The following is a 23,345-nucleotide window of genomic DNA, read 5'->3' on the forward strand; positions in this document are numbered from 1 at the left end:
CTGTGAGTTCGAGGCCAGCCTGGGCTACCAAGTGAGTTCCAGGAAAGGTGCAAAGCTACACAGAGAAACCCTGTCTCGAAAAACCAAAAAAAAAAAAAAAAAGACACAGCATGGCAGCCATGCTGGTCTACAAAAACATGCTTTGGGAGCATGTATACTGTAACCATCTACCCTGCTTCCAGATGTGACCCAGATACAATCCACATCTAAACTGATAGAGTTAGCTTTTGATGACTGATGTTCCATGCATAGATTCAGACTCTTGTGCTCCCCATTAGTTTCCAAGAGTTCAATTCAAAGTTAAGATTGTTACCATTTAAGTCTTTTTTTCCTCAAGACCAGGTGTTTAATCAGGCAGTCTTTCTGATGTCCTAGGAAGAATCCTTTTCACAGTCTTAAATTCTTGAGCATGATGGCATCACTTTCTTACCTGCCATGAGGATTAAGGAGCGACACACTCCTCAGGTGCAGCATCTGGGATTGGCACAACTCTTATGAGCAGATGAGAGTCTGGAGATTTTAGTTTCTTCATATTAAATCACAGTATTCTGATCCTGGTCTTTTTTTTTTAAGAAATTTTTTGTTCATTTTACATACTAACCACAGGTGCCCCTCTCCTCCCTCCTCCCACCCCCCAGCCTTCCCCTGCAACCCAGGGCCCATTCCTACATCTTCCAAGGCAAGGACTTCCATGGGGCAGGACTCCAAAGGGAGGACTCCATTGAGGCAGGTCTAAGCCTCTCCCCCTGAATCAAGGCTGTATAAGGTGTCCCACCATAGTCACTGGGCTCCAAAAAGCCTGCTCAAGCAGCAGGGATGGATCTTGATCCCACTGCCAGGGGCCCTTTAAGCAGGTCAAGCTACACAAATGTGTCACCTGTGCAGAGGGCCTAATCCAGTCCCATGGAAGTTCCACAGCTATTGCTCCACAGTTCACGAGTTCCCACTAGTTTGGTTTGATTGTCTCTGTATGTTTCCCCATCATGATCTTGAGGGGAAATAGATGAGATCTCCATGAGCAGACTAGAGGTGAGGGGGGCAATGGAGGGTAGGGGATGGGGGATGAGAACATAAGGGAATGGGATGGTCGAGCTGGAACAGGGACAGAGTGAGAGGGCAAGGAAAAAGGTGCCATGATTCTGGTCTTTTGTAAATGGAAGAGGGTCGCTGAGTTTGTAGCAGGTGACGATAGATACATCCAGCAGAAAAGGACACTGTGGTAGGGTCATGCTGGAAAGTGTGTTTTTCATCTCATGGGGCAGCTATAGGATGATCTAACCCATAGACCAGAAATCTACAGTGTGGCTTCTCATCACAGGCTGCACTCTAGGACATGTTCATTCGTACACTGGACCTGTTTCCTCATTTGTTTCTCCCCTCCTTATACCTTCACTGCTATCTCAGCTACGTTTTTAGCATTGCTCATAGAAGAGCTGATAAACAAAAGACCTGCATGCATCCTTGGTGAGGGTTTTCCTGTCTTCTTGAAGCAGCTTTATGTGTGTGTTATCATCAATGGCCATTCACTAGAATCCAGATTTTCCTCTGTACTTGTTCCGCCAAACTGGAGACCGGGGCTTTTGCCTGGCTTCCTTGACTTAGCCATCACCTGGGAGTTAGTGTTATTTTGCTCTGCTCAGTCCTGGAAACCCTCAGACTAGCCTCATCCATTGCAATCCCCCTACCCACCTTTATGCTGGCAGCCTGAATAGTAAGAAAGATTTTTTTTTTCTAGGACAGGATCTTAGGGATAGGAAGAAATAGGCATGATAAATTAAGAGTTAAAAAATAGAGATATCTCCAAAATGCACATAAATTATGTGACACCTACTTGTGGAGGGGTGCTTTGTTATTGGATTTCTTAGGAGGCTATTTTTCAGACAGAAATAAGTTGTCTTTGTTCCAATAATGGATCTAGCACATGCTTAGTGTGGGAAAATAAGATTGTAATTAAATACCATTGAATAACCTAAATTCTTCTGTTTCTATGCATCTCTTTTGGTATTCTAAAAATTGAGATTATCCCTAATACTATATTTTACTTCTGAAAAGCTTATGGGCAAAACTGAAAGAAGTTAGTTGATAAACATACTGACTTTTCCTTTTCTCAAAAACAAACAAACAAAAAAATCCTGACTTTTCCTTTTATCTATAAAAACTATAGTTCAAAATGATAAAAGGATTAACTGGAAAAGGGAATTTGAGAAACCTGGCTGAGAGCAATGCTTTCTAATAATCTTCAGTATTTATGAACAAAGAAAGAAAAGGGTTAGTGTCTATCCATCTTAGCCTGACCTTCACTTAAATAACTTTCTGGTTCTGAGAGTGTTTTCTTGTTGGTGTTGTATCCCTCCCTCATAAATTTCAACGGTTTATAAGCCTCTATTGAAGCATTTCAAGAGGATGGATCTTAGCCGGGCAGTGGTGGCACACGCCTTTAATCCCAGCACTTGGGAGGCAGAGACAGGCAGATCTCTGTGAGTTCCAGGCCAGCCTGGAACAGAGTGAGTTCCAGGAAAGGCGCAAAGCTACACAGAGAAACCCTGTCTCAAAAAACCAAAAAAAAAAGAGGATGGATCTTCTTCTTCTTCTCCCCTCTCATTGCAAAGATAGTCCAGGGGAACTTCTGTGGGATTGCTACTAGAGTACCAGGCCACAGGGCTGACTCAGGGTTTCTACTAAGCCAGGGTCTGCCACCTGCCATCTAGAGTCAAACAAAAGAGGGGTGTGAGTGGTGAAGAAGTACGACAAGACTTTATATTCAGTGTGGCCATACTAGGAAGCAAGAGGACCAGCCTCCTTGTCTTCAGGATACTTCTAGACTTTCACATTCCTATAACAGAGAGGCAATGTCAAAGAGCCAAAAGGAGTATGCATAAATAGACTTTGTCATACTGTGGTCCAGTTGTTCATTATCTCATATCCGTGTCTCCTGTGAGATCCTGCTGCTTCCAGACACAGTTCAGTTCTCATCCTGAGATGATTGCTTCTGCTAAGTTCTCATCATGGGATAATTTATCTCATATAGGGAGAGGTTCCCTCCTAGGGTGATCTGCCATAAGCCTTGCTATTACTGGAACTTATGAATTCTTCTGTACTCTTATCTTGTATTTAGTTCCAAAGAAAGTTGACAGAGATGAGGATAAATATAAGGCTTGTCAAGCTTCTATTTTGCTTTTAGATTTTCAAGTGGTTAGTATTTTATGTGTAGTGTCAAATAGGATCTGACCTAGAGTTTATGGTAGAAAAGAAGATGCCAAATGGAGGCAGAGAGGCCATGGTTTTATCCTGGTTTTGGTTACTCATTAGACATCTGCAGAGTCATATAAAGACTTGGTGATTTTTAGCAGCATGGGCCTCTAAATTCCTGACAGCCATATTCACAACTTTAGTGAGCATTGTTACTGTGAGAGAAGCAAGGTTTGTGATTTATTCTTCAGAAGAAAATAGCTCAGGAAATCATGCTTTATCATAGCATCATCCACATTAAATCCATAAACCTGGGGGGCCTAACAGTGGTCTAAACCAATAAGACCATTGTTCTTAGCCATGATTTTCAGGAATTCCAAGGATGTTATAATGTATTGCTTCCTTATTTCTGAGAGAACTGTGATGACAATTTGAGTCCTTTCTTCTCATGTCTCCAAAGCAGTGAGGCTCTGGGGTAACTTTCTCTTTGGGGAGAAACCAGAAATAAAGCACTAATCTTATATCTTGCCACTTAAATAAAAAGATTCCTTACTAAGAACTTGTATTAACACTGTGTGCATCGAGTAAGAATAAAACATTTCAGTAAGTCTGTTTGCTATTGTGGTCTCCCCAAAGATGCTATTCTTCATCTGCTCAGTATGGGTATCTAGGAAGTCTCATGTTCAACATCTGGAAGCTATGAATATTCCAGGGGAGAGTCCATTTGTACAACTTAACAAATCTGTGCATTTTTTTTCTGCTTGCTTTGCTTTTGTTTCATTTCATTTCACTTTTTACTGTTGTTGCTTTGAGTTAGTCTCATGATGTAGCCCAGGCTACCTTCCAACTTTGTAACCTATGCTGGACCAGAATTTGTAATCTTCCTGCTGTTCTGGAAGGGCACTCATGCACCACCATACTCAGCCATCCATTTTCTTTGTGGGGTTCAGTTTTGTAGTTCTCCATTCTTCGACACTTCCTTTTTGACAGTGAGTCCAAATATGCACTAAATTTGCCTCTCTAGTTGTATCGAGCAAAGACCGTTGGTTAGATCTTGTACAAGGAAAGCATCTGAGAGTGAGTCTGATGTCAGCATTGCCTGAAGTTTTGTTCTGGGGAAACGGAGAGCTAGGAACAGAAAGGTCTTTGGCTTTACTTCTTAAACTTTACTGTGCAAGAAAACCACCCAAGGAGTCGGGGAAGGAGCAGTTAAGAGCATGGCCTGCTCTTGCAGAGGACCCTGGTTCAGTTGGCAGCTCGCAAATGCCTGGAACTCCAGTTCCAAGGGATCTGACACCCTCTCTGGTTTCTTTACCAACCCAGGGAGACGATATACATACATGCATACATGGAAACCACTCATTTACATAAAATAAAATAAATCTAAAAACTATAATAATAATAAAAAAAAAAGAATCACCCAGAGAGTGAAGTTAAATTTAGTTTGTGGACACCAGTTTCTTCTGGTACAGTCAGTCAGTATGAGATTTGATAACACAAACCTGGTGTGGTTGAAATACAAGTGCCCTGTAACCTGGTTTTGACACAGATTCTTCTGCCATTTGCTAAAATGTCCCTTTACCTGCTTAGACTAAAATCATTTTCATTCTTCTAGTGACATAGAAGAACTTCTGTGAAAGATCTAAGGATGAACTTTATCTTCCAGGCTGTGAAGATGGCAAATACAGAATTTTTGTGTGCTTTCACGAGACTGGAGAGTCTGTTTGTGACCAAGGCACTTAGACTATCCTTGGCGGTGCTTTCTAAGATCCCCTCTTGTGTCATTGTTTAATGCATGCTGGCACCTCACAGTTTGGTTGAAACAAAACACCTCTTTTGTTCCTCACACATATTGGCAACCAAGGTCTAAAGGTTTAAAAGCTAAAATATCTGCTTCCTACACCTGGGCTGTCAAGGATTATCAAATCTCTCCCCGTATATTCATGAAACCAAATAGTCCAAGTACTAAAAACTCTGCATTGCCTTCCACGAGTGATGAAATATGGTTCTCTTTATGCTAATGCTAATTTCCAGGCAGTGAGCTTGGTTAGCTAAGAGAAAATAAAACTTTAGATGGAATGTGTTATTTATAGCGAATGCAAAGCATCATTATTATCAATTCTTATTACAAAATACACAGAAAAAAATATCCTTTTTGTTATTTAAATATGGCTTGGCTACATTGAGAAATAGTACAGATGTTAATCCACAGCCTTCCAGCTGCATCCTGGGTAATCATTATTATGTTTTATTCCTATTTGGAATTACTGGTAATAGACTGTATATTTTTGTGTGAAATTCAAATCAGGGAGCACCGATGAATTGAGATGATTGATATTATATATACACACACATAATTTTGGAATTGGGGACAACAATAGAAATTATTTCTCTCTTAGAGAAAAAAATCTACCACACTCGCCGCTGTCTCTGTGATCTTGTTAAAGAATGCTTTTCATCGAAATAGATGTGCCAAACATTTACTAAATTATCTATTTAGTTGGAATGAGCTGACCCTTGACAAGTAATCTAAATTTGTTTTGAAAATATCTGTGCAATTATTGAAAATCTGGAGCATAAATATCTGGATCCTGAAATATATAGCTTTAATGCACAACCATTTAAAACTTCATGACTGTATGCTTTTATTGTGTGCTTTTGTTTTCTTTAATAACTCCTATGTTCTTTAGTTAAATTTCTCATTGATGAGATTTTACATATGGAGTCAGGAAAAAGGAAAATGGGAGCAAAATCATATATATCATTATTGAAATGCACATTTTCTATGTATGCATATGTGTTTATGAGTAAATTTCATCTTTTCCATTTGTAGTCAGTTTTAAAAGACTGATCTTGTCGAGTGTCATTATTTTATAGCAAACTATTGCAGGGTAGGACAGTGGTTTCCCAGCAGTCCTAAACTTAGGAGCTGAATGAGGCATTGAATTATAGTTCACAGTCTTCCTGAATCCTTATCCTGCACCTTCTGACATCAAAGTCATATGTGGCCTGAAATAAAATATAATTCTGTTCAGTGATCTTGTCCCCTTTATTTTCTTTATGTATCAATCTTAACATGAAGCTTTATTTTTTGATATCTGAGTTAAAAATAAATGATCTTGTCAGACTTCATTAAATCCCCAAACCATCTTGATTATGTTCCACTGTCCCAATTCACCTGAACAAGTTCTGTATGGAATTATCACCCATCGGTAAAACTGTTTACAAAGGTTTTCCAGACTAGAAATTACACTTCTCAACACTTTAAGATAATCATGCCTAAAGGTGAAATGAACTCTCGGCAGCAGGGTGGTAATCTTTATCATGTCACCATATAGCCAATGGTGTTTCTGTGTCACAATTTGTCAAGTGATGCCAACATAGCCTAATTAAATATTTTTAAAATTAAAAAAAAAAAATTTCAAATAGGACACATCCTTATGGACAACTGTACTTACTACCACATGGGGAGTCAAAATTCATGTCCTAGTTAGGGTTTCTGTTGCTGTGATGAAACACCATGACCAAAAAGCAAGTAGGGGAGGAGAAGGTTTATTTGGCTTACATTTCCATATTGCTATTCATTACCAAAAGAAGTCAGGACAGGAACCTGGAAGCAGGAGCTGATGCAGAGGCCATGGAGGGGTGCTTCTTACTGGCCTGTTTCTCCTGACTTGCTCAACCCGCTTTCATATAGAACCCAGGACCAATGAAGCCCAGGGGTGGCACCACCCACCATGGGCTGGGCCCTCCCCCATTGAGCACTATTTGAGAAAATGCCTAAATGTGGATCTCATGGAGGTATTTCCTCAACTGAAGCTCCTTCCTCTCTGATGACTCTAGCTTGTGTCAAGTTGACACACAAAGCCAGCCATCATTCTCTTAAGAAACTCATGATTCAGTGAAGGGAAAGAAAACCTTCAATGCCTTGACAGAAAAAGAGGCAACTCGTAGGAAAATAATCTTTAATAGTACATGGTTATAAAAAAGATAAAGGTCGAAAAACTTGGGAGAAAGGATAGAATTTGGACATGTTTTTGAAAAATGAAAATCCTATGAATTTTCCATGGACATAGGTAATCGGATGAAATTTGACCAATATTTGTATGTGTATACTCTAAAAGCATACTCAACATAGCTACTTAGCTTATTCTTTGAGCTTTGTTATTATTCCATGACAACATGACTATCACACATCTAGTCTTTTTTCTTCAATAACAAGATTTGGAAATGCATGGCACTTTACCTTTGCTGTGAATCTAAGCACATGATCAGGTTGCTTAATATTGGTCTTTTGCTATAGATCATTTTAGGAATCAGGACTACAGATTTATTCTTTATTTGCCTGCATAATCATTTTAAGTAGACTTCGTGTGTGTGTGTGTGTGTGTGTGTGTGTGTGTGTGTGTGTGTGTGTGTTTGTGTGTGTGTGTTCAATATAGAGTTGTTCTTTATTATTAATATCTTTTAAATCACTATTGTTTCCAATTACAGCCTTTAATTACAAAGGCAGAAATTGTTAACTTTGTGGCATTACACACCCTTCCAAAATGACAGCAGCACAAAAGGGATGGAGGAAGCACAAAGTGTGAACAAAGTAGAAGAGTGGGCCAAAGCAGATGGAACAATAAGACATAGAAAGTAGAAGGGAGATGCCAGGCAGCTTGTGTCTGGAAGCTGTTAGTGAAAGAAATGGTCAACAGGTGACAGGAAGGCCCCGTCTTAACTTCATAAATACTGGCAGGGGGTTATGCTTCAGTGGGAAATTTCATCTTGATAGTGAGATAGAGTCTTGGACATCACTTTTTTTTCTCTCATTGTAGTATTGATCCTGGTTATTGCTCCTATTAGAAAGGTGGTCTTCAATGTGGACCTATTCTCTTCTTCTTTCAGATGATTACACCCTCCATGGCCCAGTTTTCGTTCAAGAACCAAGTGATGTAATGTTTCCTTTGGATTCTGAGGAGAAAAAAGTGAAACTCAGTTGTGAAGTTAAAGGGAATCCAAAACCTCACATCAGGTTTGTTGATTTAAGAATGTGTTTCCAGCCAGGCATGCTGGCATATGCCTTTAATCATAGCATTAGAGAGGCAGAGGCAAGTGATTCTATGTGAATTCAAGGCCAGCCTGGTCTACATAGTGAGTTTCAGGCCACACAGTCCTATAGAGTGAGACCTTGGTCCCCCAAAAAACAATATGTTTTCATGCACATAGTTTATATTATTAAAATTAAAATTGGCAACTACTCAAAGATTACTGAAGAGGAAAGGGTTTTTAAGCAGGCATTGTAAGGTACCCTGAGATACATGAAGATAGGATTCTTTCATGAAAAAAAAAAAAGTGCCAAACTTTTGTTACTAGAGGTATTAAGGATAAATACCCTGAATGGCCTTCCCTTTGAAAACATTAACAATTCCTAATAATACAGATTTAATAAAAATACAATTTTTAGTTTTTCAGTAAGCTGGTAAGAAAATAAGAAGTACACAGGTCTAAGAATAAATAGATTTAGAACCAACAATAGTTGCCACCTTGATAAACATGATCTGAGACTGTTTTTGCAACCTCACCAGGACCAGAGTCATAAGACAAAGCCTAACCTTCCAGGAGTGTGTAACAAGTCTGAAATGAGCCAGACAGATACAAGGATTCCGCATTTAGGATGGATGCTAACTAAAAATCAGCTTGCCTGCTTCAGGAATAATAAGGTATCAGGAAGTGCTTCTTTTAGACCTTGATTCTCAGTCATTTCCATGTGAAATGAGATGAGTCTATAAAGAGAACTGGTAAGCTGGATAACAGAGATACAGCAATCATCTAAAAGCATCAGAAAGAGGTGAAAAGAAGCAAAATGTGGAGGGTATGTCAGAGGCCTGGGGAGAGGAAGGGAGTCTGGGTCAGAGTCAGCCATCTTGAGTTACAGAATGAAAAGTAGAAAAGAATGAGGCAGAAACAATTGTTAAAAGGGTCAGCATTTCCAACAACAATTAAAACCATCCACTGCTGCTTTAGGAAGCCAAACACAATTCCAAACAGAAAAAAAAAAAAAAAAAAAAACAAACCTGAAATCTTTCTTCTAGGACAGTGAAACTGCAGAACACTAGAACAAAGAGATGACCATGAAAGAACCAGATTCCCAATACATATATTTTCAATGAGATGTCAATTGACTGGCAACTGACTCCTCAGTGGCACTAAAAAGGAAACTAAAAACATCAACATTAATTTGTGAAAAAATTTAACCATCCAACATAAGCTACCAGAAAAGGAGAACATATACAGGCTATTGTCAGAAGGCAAAAGGTTAGAAATACTAGTGAAGGTACAGAGAGTGGGAATTCTTAACTCCCTGTTAGTACGAATATGAATTAGATAGTTCTTCATAAATCTAAAAACCATCCGTTCCATATTGTTCTAGTTTGTTTTAATGTTGCTGTGATAAAAAACACCAGTTTAGGGAGGAAAGGCTTTGTTTGGCTTAAAGGTTATAGTCCACCATTGAGGGAAGCCAAAACAGAACTCAAGGAGGCAGACTAGAGGAACACAAGCAGAGACCACCAAGGAATGCTGCTTACTGGCTTGCTCCCTATGGTTTGCTTAGCTACCTTTCTTATACAACCCAGGACTGCTTGCCCAGAGATTATACTTCTTAAAATGGTCTGGAGCCTCCCACATCTATCAGAAATCACAAAAATGCCACACAGACATATCTACATGCCAATTTGATGGAGGCCATTCCTCAATTTATGTCCTGTCTTCACAACTGACCTTTGTTTGTGTCAAGATGATGAAAACCAAACTACACATATCTTATTACATACCCAAAGAAAATTAAATCATTCCATGTTTATTATACCATTAAACACAATGGCCAGAATATGGAATCAACTGGGGTATACATCAGCAGATGAAAGGACGAAGAAAATGTGATTCATACATAATGGAAGATTATTCATTCACAAAAAGAATAAAATCCTGTCCTGTCTTTCTCATACTGTGGGTGGTACTTCAGGACATTATATTAAGTGAAATAAGCCAGACATAGAAAGATACTTCATGTTCTTACCTCTATGTGGAAGCTAAAGTGTTGATCTTGTAGAAATACATGGTAGAAGAACTGTTGCCAAAGGACATGAAGGAAGAAAGGATAGAGAATAGAGAGAGGTTAGGAAACATGAACCAAAATACAGAAAGCAGGACTAACTTGTAGCTTTTTACATTAAAGTTGGATTGTGACAATTTGTCACATATTTGCAAATAACTAGAAGAAAGATTTAGGAATGTAGCTTTGTGGTAGTGCACTTGCATAGCATGTTCGAGGCCCTAGATTCAAACTTGAGTACTTGAGATAACAAAATAAGCCAGGACTAAACCAAGTATTTCTTCCCTTCCTGTCTTCTGATCTGGTGTGCAGTTCATTGTTATATATATCCAGTATATATAAAGCCCTGAGTTTGACCCCCAGAAACTGCATAACTGAGGCAGAGCAACACATGACCATAAGGCCACAATCTAGGAATCACTACTTAGGAAAAGGAGGCAAAATAAGAAAGTTCAAGAATGTCCACAAATACCTAAGGAGTTTGAGGTCAGCCTGGGGTGCATGAGGCCCTGTATCAAAATAAATACATAAATAAATAAATAAATTAGTGCGATAACAATTTTTAAATTAAAAATAATTGCAATAAAAATGAGTGCATAAATAAAACCCTAGTTTTAACATTCTAAACATGAGCTACAAAGCACCCTAATTTGATATTGTATCTTGTATATATGTCAAGTTTTCACATTATTCCCCATAAATATGTATAAATTTATTTGTTAATTAGAAATTCCTTTAAAGGAGAACAGAATACACATGTCTATAGGCAGACAGACACTGAATTTTGATTCCTACAGACTCTCACTTAAGGAAATCCTAAAAAAAAATCTTTGAGATGGGATAAAAATGATCCCAAAGAGAAGACCTGAGCTATGAGAAGACAGAATTAAACAAAGTTGTGTGAGAGTAATTCCACATAAAATTGATTGCACTAAGCCTAGATAATAAAGAGAATACTTTCTTGTGAAAATCAAAAGAAGAAAAGTTAAAATTCATGACAGTAATGGAAGTACTTTGAAAAGTCTTACCCTGGACAGTAGATTGCCCATGTGGTTAAAGAAAGAAATAAAACTGAATCCCTGCTTCACATTACACACAAAAATCAATTTCAAGTTAATAAAAGTCCTAAATGGGACATTTTAAAAGAAGAAAGAAAACAGGCATGCATATTTATGACTTGGGGGGAGGGAAAGACTTTTTAGTATGACAGGAGAAGTACAAATCATTTTTTAAAAAGTTTAACTTCATTAATAGTCAATATTCTGTTTGATGGAATAGACTGAGCTGAACATAACCATAGCCTACAGGCTGGGGATGTAGTAAGTTTTTCTTGGTAAAGAACTGATATCAAGAATAGGTAAAGAATTGCCCAGAATCAAAATGTGAAAAGCAAGTAACCAAATAGAAAGGTTAAGTGATATTTGATGAGGTCTAAGGAAGTAATGGTACCTTAGCTGTTTTTCCAGCTGTTGTGGTAAAATACCCTGACCCAAGCAACATGGCGAGGAAGAGTTTATTGTAGTTCAAGGTTCAAGGGTGTGGCCCACCATGATGGGAAGTCACAGCAGCAGGAACTTAAAGCAACTGGTTAAGTAGCAGCAGAGACAGGGGGCAATGGATGCTTGTGTTCACCCCACTCTGGCTTTGGAATGGTGTCTGCCACAGGGCAATTTCATCTTAGAAGCATAAGTCTCTAGCCCACATAGGCCAGATTAGCATATTCTGGGGTGATACATTCAGAACCACCCATGACAAATAATCACTTAAAACATGGTGGGAATGAAACTGAAGATTATACAAGGATAAAAGTATGGTTCCAATCAAAGTGATCCCAGGAGCCCTCAGGAGAAAATACTATGCACTTTATTAAATATAAGTCTTCATTATTTCATGACCCCTTAAAAATACATATAAAAATATGTGACTTATCTATACTCAAATTTAATGGCAATAAAGTTACTCCAAGAGTGAATAAAATACATCTCTATGACCTCTCCAGACTCAGGGAACATCGGGGAACAGGGCACAGAGAAAACAGTAAGGGTTGAGGATGGAAATGAGTACTATAAAGGGCTGTTTTCCTGGCATGGCATGGCTGAGACACCCATGAAGACACAGTAGTAATAGCTACCAGCTTACTGAGGAAATTAAAAAAAACAAACAACAACTAATTTAGAGGAGGTGGGTGGATGTAGTGAAAACTTCAAAGAAAAGATGTTGTAGGTCTTTGAGAAAGGCCACCTGCTCTGCTACGTGGATAAAGAAAGGAAGAACATTCCAGAAAGAAAAGAACAACTAATTAGAGTAGGCTAGATAATTGAGTGAGCATGCCATGTATCCTCTGACACAGGACATTTTTGAAAGTGAAAGAACACTGTTAATAATTACTCTAGCGCATTACCTATAGACCCTACCATGTCCGGAGCAAGCCAGAATGCATCATCTCTCTGTGTATAATACAGTAAACTCTCAAGGCTCCCTTAATGATTTGAAAACACACTGCAAAGTAAAAACAAATGCAAGAGGCAAAGTTGCTCAGATACGTAAATGACGAGTTAACGGATCCCACTTTGAGCACACAGCCAAGGGTAAGTTCAGATGTTAGCTAGAAATGAAAACAAATTCTGCAGCAGGATTTGGGCAAGTTGCTGCATTGTTTTTCCCCAAACTGTGACCTTTAATTAACATTGCCTTTGTAACATTGTGTTTCCAGATATCGGGGCTTGCCTTGTTATTTAAAACAAGCCATAGAACAGAAACCTATTATGTTTTTAAAGATTGCAGGGAAAAGCTGAGGAGGAGAGCTTTTAATCAAATGCATTAGCCATTCCAGGCAGTGCACTGCTGCTTGCCTTAATCCCTCTAGCAGTTTTCTTGTGACATAGTAGCAGTCTGCACCCAGGAGCTTAAAAACTCCCTGTTGTTGAAGGGAAGCAAGAGAATGAATAGAGAGAGATCAGGTGTTTCCGAACACCTTGCTAGCTGAACTTTCTTAGTCTTGGTGTTGACTTTCAGGGGGTTGAACAAGTAGGAGAATTTCCAAAGTGAGTGCTCCGTGGGGATCTTCAGACGCAGGTTTTTCCTAAGACATTCTAACTGACCTCTTTTCTTTACATTTATCCCCTCCACTGAGCCTTTTCTTTTCATTGTTTCTGCCCCTCAGTTCTGAAAGGATTGACCCCGACCCAGAAAATTTAAGAAGTTTTGTCTCATGCCAACTTCTCTTGTATTCAAGTTCCCTAAGGACAGGTGACATTACTTATTTCACCCAGCACCCCTTCCTAGAGGGAAGACGCCTTCAAGCACCTGGTTAGAGTTGGTTTGCTCTGAAGTTTGTATTCTGAGTCTGCAGAGAACCAATTCCAAGTCAGAAAGGACCTGGCCCTCCCCGAGTGTCAGGTTCAAACAGTTAACAGGGAGGGTTTTTCTGCAGTGAATCTGTACACTGACTTCCCAGCAGAGTCTGCAGAAACGTGCCTTGTGGAGGTTCAAGGTGGCCATGTTTGTCTGTATACAACCCTGCTCTCTGAAGAGAATTCAGCTGTGCTTCCCCTCAAGTAATTCTGAAGTCAGCTTACAAGACACCAATTTGCCTTGCCCCCTGGGAAAATCTATTTACTCCAAATGAGCCTTGCCTCTCCATTACCAATGCTTAAAAGATTCCTCAAACGTTGAAACTAAATTGTGAGATTTTTCAAGAGTGTTTCACTATGCAATGAGATGAGAAATTCGCAACGTAATCCACATTCAGTGGGAATGAACACTGACTGCACTGCAGTAAAACACCATGTCTGCTTTATAACATGTCTCATAAAGCACTTTATTTTCTAAATAATCCCTTCCCTGTTGCTGTTCATATGTAAAGGCAGGCAATAAAGTAGATGAACGGACTTTGTGCACAGCATTTTTGGTTGAGGTGACGGGTGCAGACAAACCTACAGAGCTGTCATTATCCCCACAGTCAGTCTTCTAAAAAGACTCACATGGTCCCATTCCCCAAATCCACAATCTGCTTGCAGCTCACATTATATTGCAATTTCCTCTTTGAGTTCTTAGATTTGTCATATTAAATTGCTCTGCTATCATTTGAAGTGAGAGTTATGGCCAAGACGTGATCAGCTGACTAAAAGCAAATGTGTAGGGCAAGCAGTCCATTCTGGAGATTCATGTGCAGCCAGCACGACTGGGCTGGAACACGGCTGTTCTCTTTATTGCTTATTACTTTCTTGTCTGTGTCAGAGCACAGAGAGAATTACTGCAGAGCCTAAAAACACTGTCAGTTTCTAATATCCAGCTTCTTATAAACAAACACATAAAGAGCTAAGTCCTACGTATGCTTCTAGCCTGCTTTCCTGGCCCTCCTGTTTCTAGATTTTTACACTTCAAAGACAGGGATGTGAATAAACTCATGCCACTGTGCTTGGTTAGGCAAGCATGGTGCATGAATTGTGTATATACTCAAAGCTCAAATATATACCAGAGAAACACACTTTTGAATCTGTTAAATTCAACAAGTGTTTATTGAGGACAGTCAAGAGAGGTAAGTTCCAGATGGAGGAAAGTGAGAACGTGAAAGTGGAAAGTGAGTTAGGTAAATTGTCTTGTAGAAAAAGCAGTCCTTACATGAAGGAGTAAGAGGACTTCCGTCAGACAGCTGATGGAGCATGATACATTTTGACTAGAAATATGGACAAGAATGTCATTGGAAGATGTGACACATATACATACCTTTTTTTTTTCTTTTTAAGACAGTCTCCCTGTTTAAGCCTGCTAACCTGAAGCACACTATGTAGACCAGGCTAGCTTCCAGCTCACATGGGTCTGCCTGCCTCTACCTCCCAAGGGCAGAATTTAAAAGTACTGGGCACCACCAACAGATGTGTCCTCAAAGATTGACTTTGCTGCTCAATGCTCTGACTCAAGTCTGTAATCCCAGCACTTGGGAGACTGAGGAAAGAGGATCAAGAGTTTGGGGTTATTTCAATTTCAAGGGAGTTTGAGGCCAGAATAAGCAGCATCAGACCATGTCTCTGAAAGACACACACACACACACACACACACACACACACACACACACACACACCACCTATGTGTGTAATATGAAGCTAACAGGCTGACAATTTCATCATTTAAATTCTTTTGCATTATACATTAATAACCACAATGCCTGGGATATTATAAAGGATTGCACAACGGGTGGGCATGCTCATGCGCATTTCTATTTAGGTAATGGCTCTTGTTATTTTAAGAAAGTAAAATGAATAATTCTCAATTTCTACTCCTTTTATTGATTTGAATCAATTTCCTTTGTGCTACAATCTTTTCGTATGTTTTCAGCTCCTATGAGAGTCTTGGTAATTCACAAGCTATCAAGAAACAGTCATTGAATTATATTAGTTCAAAAGTTTATATGAATTCCCATGAATTCCTGAAAGGTACTTTGACTCAGATAAGCTCTCATTCTTGGGATGTTAGTGACTCTGAGAACAGAACTGTAGATTTTCATACCGAAGCTTAGCTACTGAAATATGGGTTCCCAGAAAACTAATTTATTGGGCTTGCTGCTACAGTCAGATGCACAGGTAGTCCAAGGAAATAAACAGAAGGACAAGAAAACACTCTTTGCTTTGGTTACTTAATAGCCTGCAGTTCACTGGGGCAGTTGATTGACATTTTGAGTGCCAGTGACTAAAGAGATCATCCAGTTGATCCATGGTCAGGCAGATTTGGTCCCCAAAGCATCTCAGATCAATAGAGTTAGTTCCTTTGCTTTGCAACCGGGCACTTCAGTCATGTTAAGAACTGAATCAAATCAGCTCGACTGCAGTTTCAGCAACTCTTCTGCTGTCACCCTGAGAGTGGCATGTTCTGTCCATTTGATATACCTGTGTAAACAGTGATTGCCAACCACAGAAGGGACTGTTTACTGAGGAGTCATATTTTGAAGAAAGTTGCAGACAACTATGTGGAAAATTTTGCCCCTCTAAGTAGCTAATTATTTGTAGCATCCTGTGTAGTCATGGGACATGTGCTAAAGTTTGATCAGCATCATTTACTACAAAGATAGCTCTCTTTCTCCGTAAGTACTTAAGATGTTACCATTGCTGGGAAGACAGTTTCTAATATTTGTTTTTACCATGCTTCAAAAAGTTCACAGACAGTATTTCATGGTCTCAATAGTTTTTATCTATTTTAGACAATTCAGAAATATTGATTTATATTACAAGGCTTTATCTACTGGCATTTTTATACTATAGGTGGAAGTTAAATGGAACAGATGTTGACATTGGTATGGATTTCCGCTACAGTGTTGTTGAAGGCAGCTTGTTGATCAATAACCCCAATAAAACCCAAGATGCTGGAACGTACCAGTGCATAGCAACAAACTCGTTTGGAACAATTGTAAGCAGAGAAGCGAAGCTTCGGTTTGCTTGTAAGTAGCAATTACATTCTATCCCAAATGTTTCTTTGAGCTCTTGTAATTGTATGAATACACTTTACGTATAGCACCTTCTGAAAGACCACATGGATTTGAATGTGGTACATGATAGTTTTATCTTTTATTCATATTTAGAAAATATTTTATGTGACTAATAAACTATAAACATGAGAAGGAAGTGGTGTGTTTCATAAGGCTTGAGATAGTTTGGTTATATGATCATTTGGTCATATGATGCTTTAAACAGATATAAGTTTACACGTAAATACATGCAACACCTACAAACATTGAACAGAGCACCTATGAGAAGGCAATTGAACTATCAGCAACCTAGTAGTTAATAAAGAAGTATTTTAACCATAGCCATTCAGGATGGAGGTATAGTTGGTTGTCAATTCATCAGTAAAGCCTACAATTCGCTGTGGTTTTTTTTCCATACAGTAGAAAAATATTTTAAAGTCCAATAACAAAAAGTAGGTGTAAAGTATTATTTAACTTTTATGTTTATATACCAAATTAGAACACAGAAAAAATTAACCATATCTTAATATCACCACTTAATGATAATCTTTGCCTGTGTGAAGGAAGGCAGAATTTAGAACTAAAGAGCTGAAAATCAAAATCCAGGGACAGAAGCTGTAAGTGCACATTCTACTGCAGCGCCTTGAGGATTGCTGTTCAGCGACAGTTTTAAAGGTGTATGTATTTGCATATGATTATATATTCCCTTGTATAAAATCTCAACTCATATGGCAGTATGTTAATATCAAAGGTTTCATAATTACTAAGTCTGTTGGTGGTAACACTGTAGAATATTCTCATTAACAAAACCCTCTCTGGGAACAAAATATCAAATATACCTATTATAATATTCAGCACTTAATCTTTTATTCCTATTTGATGGAATTTTTGCTCATCAAGAAATGAAATTTCCTAGAAATTTTGTAGATATCAGATTCTGGAGCTATCTTGTTTGTAAATGTCTTCTGGGATAGTCTTCAATTTTCTTAGGTAAGCAGAATAATACAAGGGTAATACATCTGATTAAGTGCCCAAGAACCAAAGTGCATTTACCTCCTGGTTTAATACAAGCTAGTATCTGTACTCACTTTTTTGTAATGACAAATGAATCTCATTAGGTTTATTTGACAGAACAATTATAGAATCGTAGGTGTTTGGCATAGGGAAAAATTTCACTATTCAATGAATTGCAACTCTGTGACTCTGATTTTTCTGGATTTCGTAGCAAATTTTTAACAACAAAAAGGGAGAAGGGCACTATTGCCAGCAAATTCACTTTCTAATAAACATTTTAAAAATCTATTTCTACCACCCCTCAAGACTATACTTTTATAAAAGTACAGTCCTTTTATTATTAAAAAACATTATGAAGATAGGATTTTATATTCAAGGATAGTTATTTGAATAGAATAGTTCATCCCAATGAACGGTTCCTTGTTTCACTTTTTGATGGGTTTTTCTGAAGACCAACATTTGAAACACACCTTGCTCTTCCTATATCACTAGTGACATAAGCATCTGTCAAACCTGTCCATCCCAGAGTTGTTGCTGACAACCATTCATTTCATTTAATGTCTATGGATGTTTTATCTGCATATGCGTCTGTATACTATGGGCATGCAGTGCCCACAGAGGCCAGAGAGAGCACTGGATCTGTTGGAACTGGAGTCACAGTTATAAACTGTCATGTAGGTGCTAGGAATGTACCCCGGGTCTTCTGGAAGAGCAGTCATTACTCTTAACTGCTGAGTCATCTCTCCAGCCCCTTCCCAATTCTTACTATATGAAACTAGTTGGTCCTGACACTATATCTTGTCCCAGAATTTATTTTTTCTTCAAGTCTTTAATGAGCAATTAACTTCTTGACAACACACTCTTGTGTAAATTCATTTATCAAGTTATGGCCCTTTAAATAGGTCTACAATTCTTTACATGTGCTGTGACCTTTGCAGAGGACACTAGAAGCCAATATATCCATGCTATGAACTTCCAGTGCAGTTAATGTAGTGACCGTACTGTTCATTTTCAAAAGTGCTAGTCTCTTAGTATAACCTTATTATTAATTTACAGCTTATCCAATTATCTCCTGTTATTGAACTAAATTCAGAATATAGTATTTTCCTTCATTATATATCCCTTCTCAGGAGCAGTCCTTTGTTCTACCACATTTGAATTGTTTTAAATATATTTCTTTTCACCTCCCTTTCCAACATGATGGTGTCTCCTGAGACATTATGCATTCTTTCCTTGCAGGTGGGAGTAGCTTTCTCCCACTCCAAACCTATGTGTTTCCTGATAGGGAAAACACTGCTGGACAAGTGGATCTCTCTCTCTCTCTCAGCCTACTAGGACTGAATGTTAGAGTTGAGGTCAGACCACTGGCTCAAAGCCCCTATGTGTGGTATAAGCATTTAACATAGGTAGTTTTTGTTAAGTTAGTATGGTGATTGATGCTTGTATGTAACTAGAGTTTTCCTGCCTAGTCCACAGTCAGGACAAATCTCTATCACCCACCAGTCCCACAGCTGCTCAGACCCAACCAAGTAAACACAAAGACTTATATTGCTTACAAACTGTATGGCCGTGGCAGGCTTCTTGCTAACTGTTCTTATAGCTTAAATTAATCCATTTCTATAAATCTATACCTTGCCACATGGCATGTGGCTTACCGGCATCTTCACATGCTGTTTGTCATCATGGCGGCTGGCAGTGTCTCTCTCACCCAGCTTCCTGTTCTCTCAATTCTCCTCTCTGTTAGTCCCACCTACACTTCCTGCCTGGCCACTGGCCAATCAGTGATTTATTTATTGACCAATCAGCAACACATTTTACATACAGACCATCCCACAGCACTTGTACTCTCAGTAATTAGGAAGCCAAGGCAAGAGGATAGCCATGACTGTAAGGCTACTTTTTGCTACACAGTGAGTTCAAGGTCATTCTAAGACACAGAATAAAATTTTATCTCATAAGAACAAGAAATATGGTTGGGGTGCAGCTCAATTGGTAGAGTGCTTGCCAAGCATGTGTGAGGTCCTGGGTGTGATTCAACACCATATAAATTAAATGTATTTTTGTATATCTGAGATAGTCACTGCCCTCCTGACTCAGTACCAGCAGAAAAATTCATGGCTATGTCTCCAACAGTATAACTAGTATGTGTTGACCATGACATCATGTGTATCATAGAGAACTTCACTAAGATGAGGTCAGGTCAAACACTTAACATTAGTGTTCTCTGCACATTCTTGTTCAGCCAGCTGCAAATCTAGCCGATTATTCTATAATTGAGCCCCATCTTCTATTTATCCTTAAAGCCATGGGAATTTTCTTATAAAATCAAGGATGTACTGTCTCTTCAGTCTTCCTCCTCTCTGGTCTCTCTTCATCTTGGAGCCTTGCTTCAGCTGTTTATCATAAAACAGTGAATAATCTTTTAAAATGTAAATTAAATCATTCCACTTCCTTGCTTTATGCCTTCTGCTGTACCTTAAAAAAATACATGACCATGTCTTATTTTAATTTCTCAAAAAATGGGAAACTACTCTTTTGGTACCAGAGCCTTGATACTTCACCTGATACCCAATACTGCCTTTTCCACTCTTTCATTTAGCTGACTTCTTAAGCTCTTCCATTCTCAACTCCAGTGTAACAGTCTGTGGTGGTTTGATTAAGAATGGGCTCCATAGGCTAGTATAGTTGAACATTTGCTTCCCAGATGGTTCAGGATGGATTAGAGGTGTGATCTTGTTGGAGGAAGTGTATCTTGGGAGGCTAAGCTTTGTGGTTTCAAAATCCCATGCCAGACCCAGTTTCTCCACTTCCTGCTTACAGAACACACTTCTCAGCTATTGTTACCACTCTGTTCTGATACCATGCCTGCCTATCTGCTGTCATGCTTCCCACCACAATAGAAATGGATTAACCCTCCGAAACTTAAGCAATCAGCTATGACCCAGCCTAAGAGATATTTTCCATAACTCTTTTTCTTGCATAACAAGATATATATCTTTTACTATCTTCTGTCTACCTTTCTCCAGACCTCTACTTCAACATCATAGCATTTCTGTTCCTTTTACAGGATTTGATAAAACTTGGAATGGCTGTTTATTTTCCCACTTGTTTTTGATACTTCTGATAGCATCTCCATTCTGAAGACCTGAGATCACTGCCTCCATCCTGCATTTGTAGAGTCTCCAGCAGTTTGCTTGTATGAATGCAGACATTTGTTTGCTAACTCCTCCCTTAGTAATGAGTATGTTTCTAAAACTAAGTTTTAAAAGATGAATTTTTACAAATACACACCTTTTATATTCTGACCATTTCAATATGGGAGAAGTTTCATAGAGTTATTATAGCAATGGAATGAACAAGGTTATGAATCAAGGCAATTTTCAAATGCACTAGTGGAAACATCAGAAAGATTGTGACAAAATGATTGAGAAATCTCTTTTATAGGCCTCTGATGTTATCTGATGACATTCTTAGCTTTGGGATTGGTGATAGCTAGTGGTCTATTAAAGTTACTAGATTACACAAGGTTTTTATTTATTGGTTACAGGATGTTAGTTCCTACACAGATGTGGGAAAGGTTTGGCTATTTTGGGGGCTAACACTAGTCCTAGATAAGATAATTAGGCTCTGGACCTACAACATTTCAACATTTCCACATCACTATAGTTCTAATCAGTCAATCATTTATAGCAGATACAATCTCTTTTGAGGAATCTCATTCACACTAGTATTTGTAGACGAAATTCTAAACGGTCTTATTAAATAAGAAACTCAGAGCCAAATACAGAGTTAAAGCCTAAGAGATCAGAGCAACAGACATGACTCCCTTTAGCTTACCACTCACTGTCATCCTTCCCCTGAGAGAGAGAGAGAGACCTTTTTCCTGTGTGTCTTGTGTTTTATTGCTTTCCTGTTTTGCCTTCTCATTGGCTCTAAACCCAAACACATGACTTCCTCGTCACTGCCTGTCTATACAGACAGACCTCCTGGTCTCTATGGTTGGTACTGGGATTAAAGACTTAAGGGTCACAACACTTGGCTGTGTCCTTGACCACACAGAGACTCTGCCTGCCATGTGATTAGATTAAGAGCGTGGGCTACCACCACCTGACTTCTATTCCTGGCTCGCTAATGACCTCTGATCTCCAGGCAAACTTTATTTATTAACATATAAAGAAAATCACATTTCAGCACATTTAAAATATCACCACAAGTATTCAAAAATTATTTTTAATTGGTTGAAGCAAAAAGTCATTCTTTAATAAATAAAACGTCAGTAAAGCATAGGTATCCTTTAAATATCTTTAAATTATTTTTTCCTCAAGCATTTGTGTAATCCTTGAAGACTAATGTTACTTTTTGACCACACTCTTTGCCCTGTACCATATAAATGAGCCTATGTCCTCATCTTGAATCATGTGGATTTTACGGCTAAGGGAACTTTATATATTTCCTAGCTTGTATCCTTATAAAAGTGAAAGTGAAGACTGGAATAGATGAACTATTCATTTTTATTACACAGGTAATAGTTTCCAGAGCCAAGGAAATTCAGCTTTCCACTCCTAGTTCTGAGCTAGCTTTTTTCTCCTTCAGCCTAACCTAGTTCATAAGATAAGCATCCCTTAATCTTGATGTAATAAATCACATTTTTTCAGATATCATTTACATACTTTGTTTTAGCCATTAAAAAAGTATGTAGAGATAGATTTATTATGTCTATTTTAAGGCTTATTAAAAATCATCTCATGCAGCTTTTGTTGACAGAACTGGATAATTTCTCATATTGGCACTTAACATCTTTAACTTGTAATAATTGACCTAGACAAATTTTCTAGTTCACTAGAGATGATGCCGCTAAGAATATGTTCTCATTTTGCTACACAATGTCTTTTGAAAATAATTTTTTCTTTAATTAAACAAGTACAGCATAATGCAGGCTCCTGTTAGTGAGATATGAACCCTTTCTTGAGCATTACTTACCATAGTGTAATTTGGAGAGGATTTTGCACTTTGCTTTTTGATACCTACTATTGTGGGGATTATTATCTGGCCATCAGCAGTCATCTCCCTGGCTGCCACTTACCCTACTGCATACCTTTCCACCCTTTAATCCTTCTACTTCACCTGGGGCTACAGAATGTGATTGACTAATTTGTCCAGTGCCTGGCACTTAGGAAACTCTCAGTAATATTTTTGAATGAATGAATTAATAAATGAATGAATGAGAAATAAATAAGTGTTGAATCAACACACATAAGAATGAGTGAGCACTGAGTCCAGGGACTTTCTTCTGTTCTTTTGGAGTGCTGTGTGGGTGTGTGCAAGCCTTACTGCTTTAAGGCTGAGCAGGAGGTGATTGGTATCTTAATTCCAGATGTGGACCTGTGCTGGGTGGGAAAACCTAACCTGCACCAAAAAGGCAACCTTGTGTGAGATATAGCAAATGTGCCCTCATATGGGAGTCAAACGGAGACTGGGCCTGGCTTCAGGGGAGTTTCAGGAGTATCTCAAACCCTCACCCATCCCATCCTCTCTGTCATTGAGAAGAAAGTCGAGTTGAATGTTATCATTCGTCCACAA

At 38.6% G+C, this 23,345-nt stretch overlaps 1 protein-coding gene across 7 annotated transcripts in view; it reads left to right on the plus strand.

Annotated features, from left to right (window-relative positions):
- Positions 1-23,345, plus strand: part of LOC128099428 (contactin-4) — a 1,007,148-nt gene that overhangs the window by 638,678 nt on the left and 345,125 nt on the right. For all 7 annotated transcript variants that reach the window (XM_052721339.1, XM_052721341.1, XM_052721340.1 and 4 more), the window contains 2 exons: positions 8,083-8,209; positions 16,549-16,724. In XM_052721339.1, coding sequence (XP_052577299.1) covers positions 8,083-8,209; positions 16,549-16,724 — 303 coding nt within the window. The remainder of the gene's footprint in view (positions 1-8,082; positions 8,210-16,548; positions 16,725-23,345) is intronic.

Source organism: Peromyscus californicus, unplaced genomic scaffold (assembly GCF_007827085.1).
Source record: "Peromyscus californicus insignis strain IS unplaced genomic scaffold, ASM782708v3 Scaffold_6__1_contigs__length_162567912, whole genome shotgun sequence".
Taxonomy (NCBI): domain Eukaryota; kingdom Metazoa; phylum Chordata; class Mammalia; order Rodentia; family Cricetidae; genus Peromyscus; species Peromyscus californicus.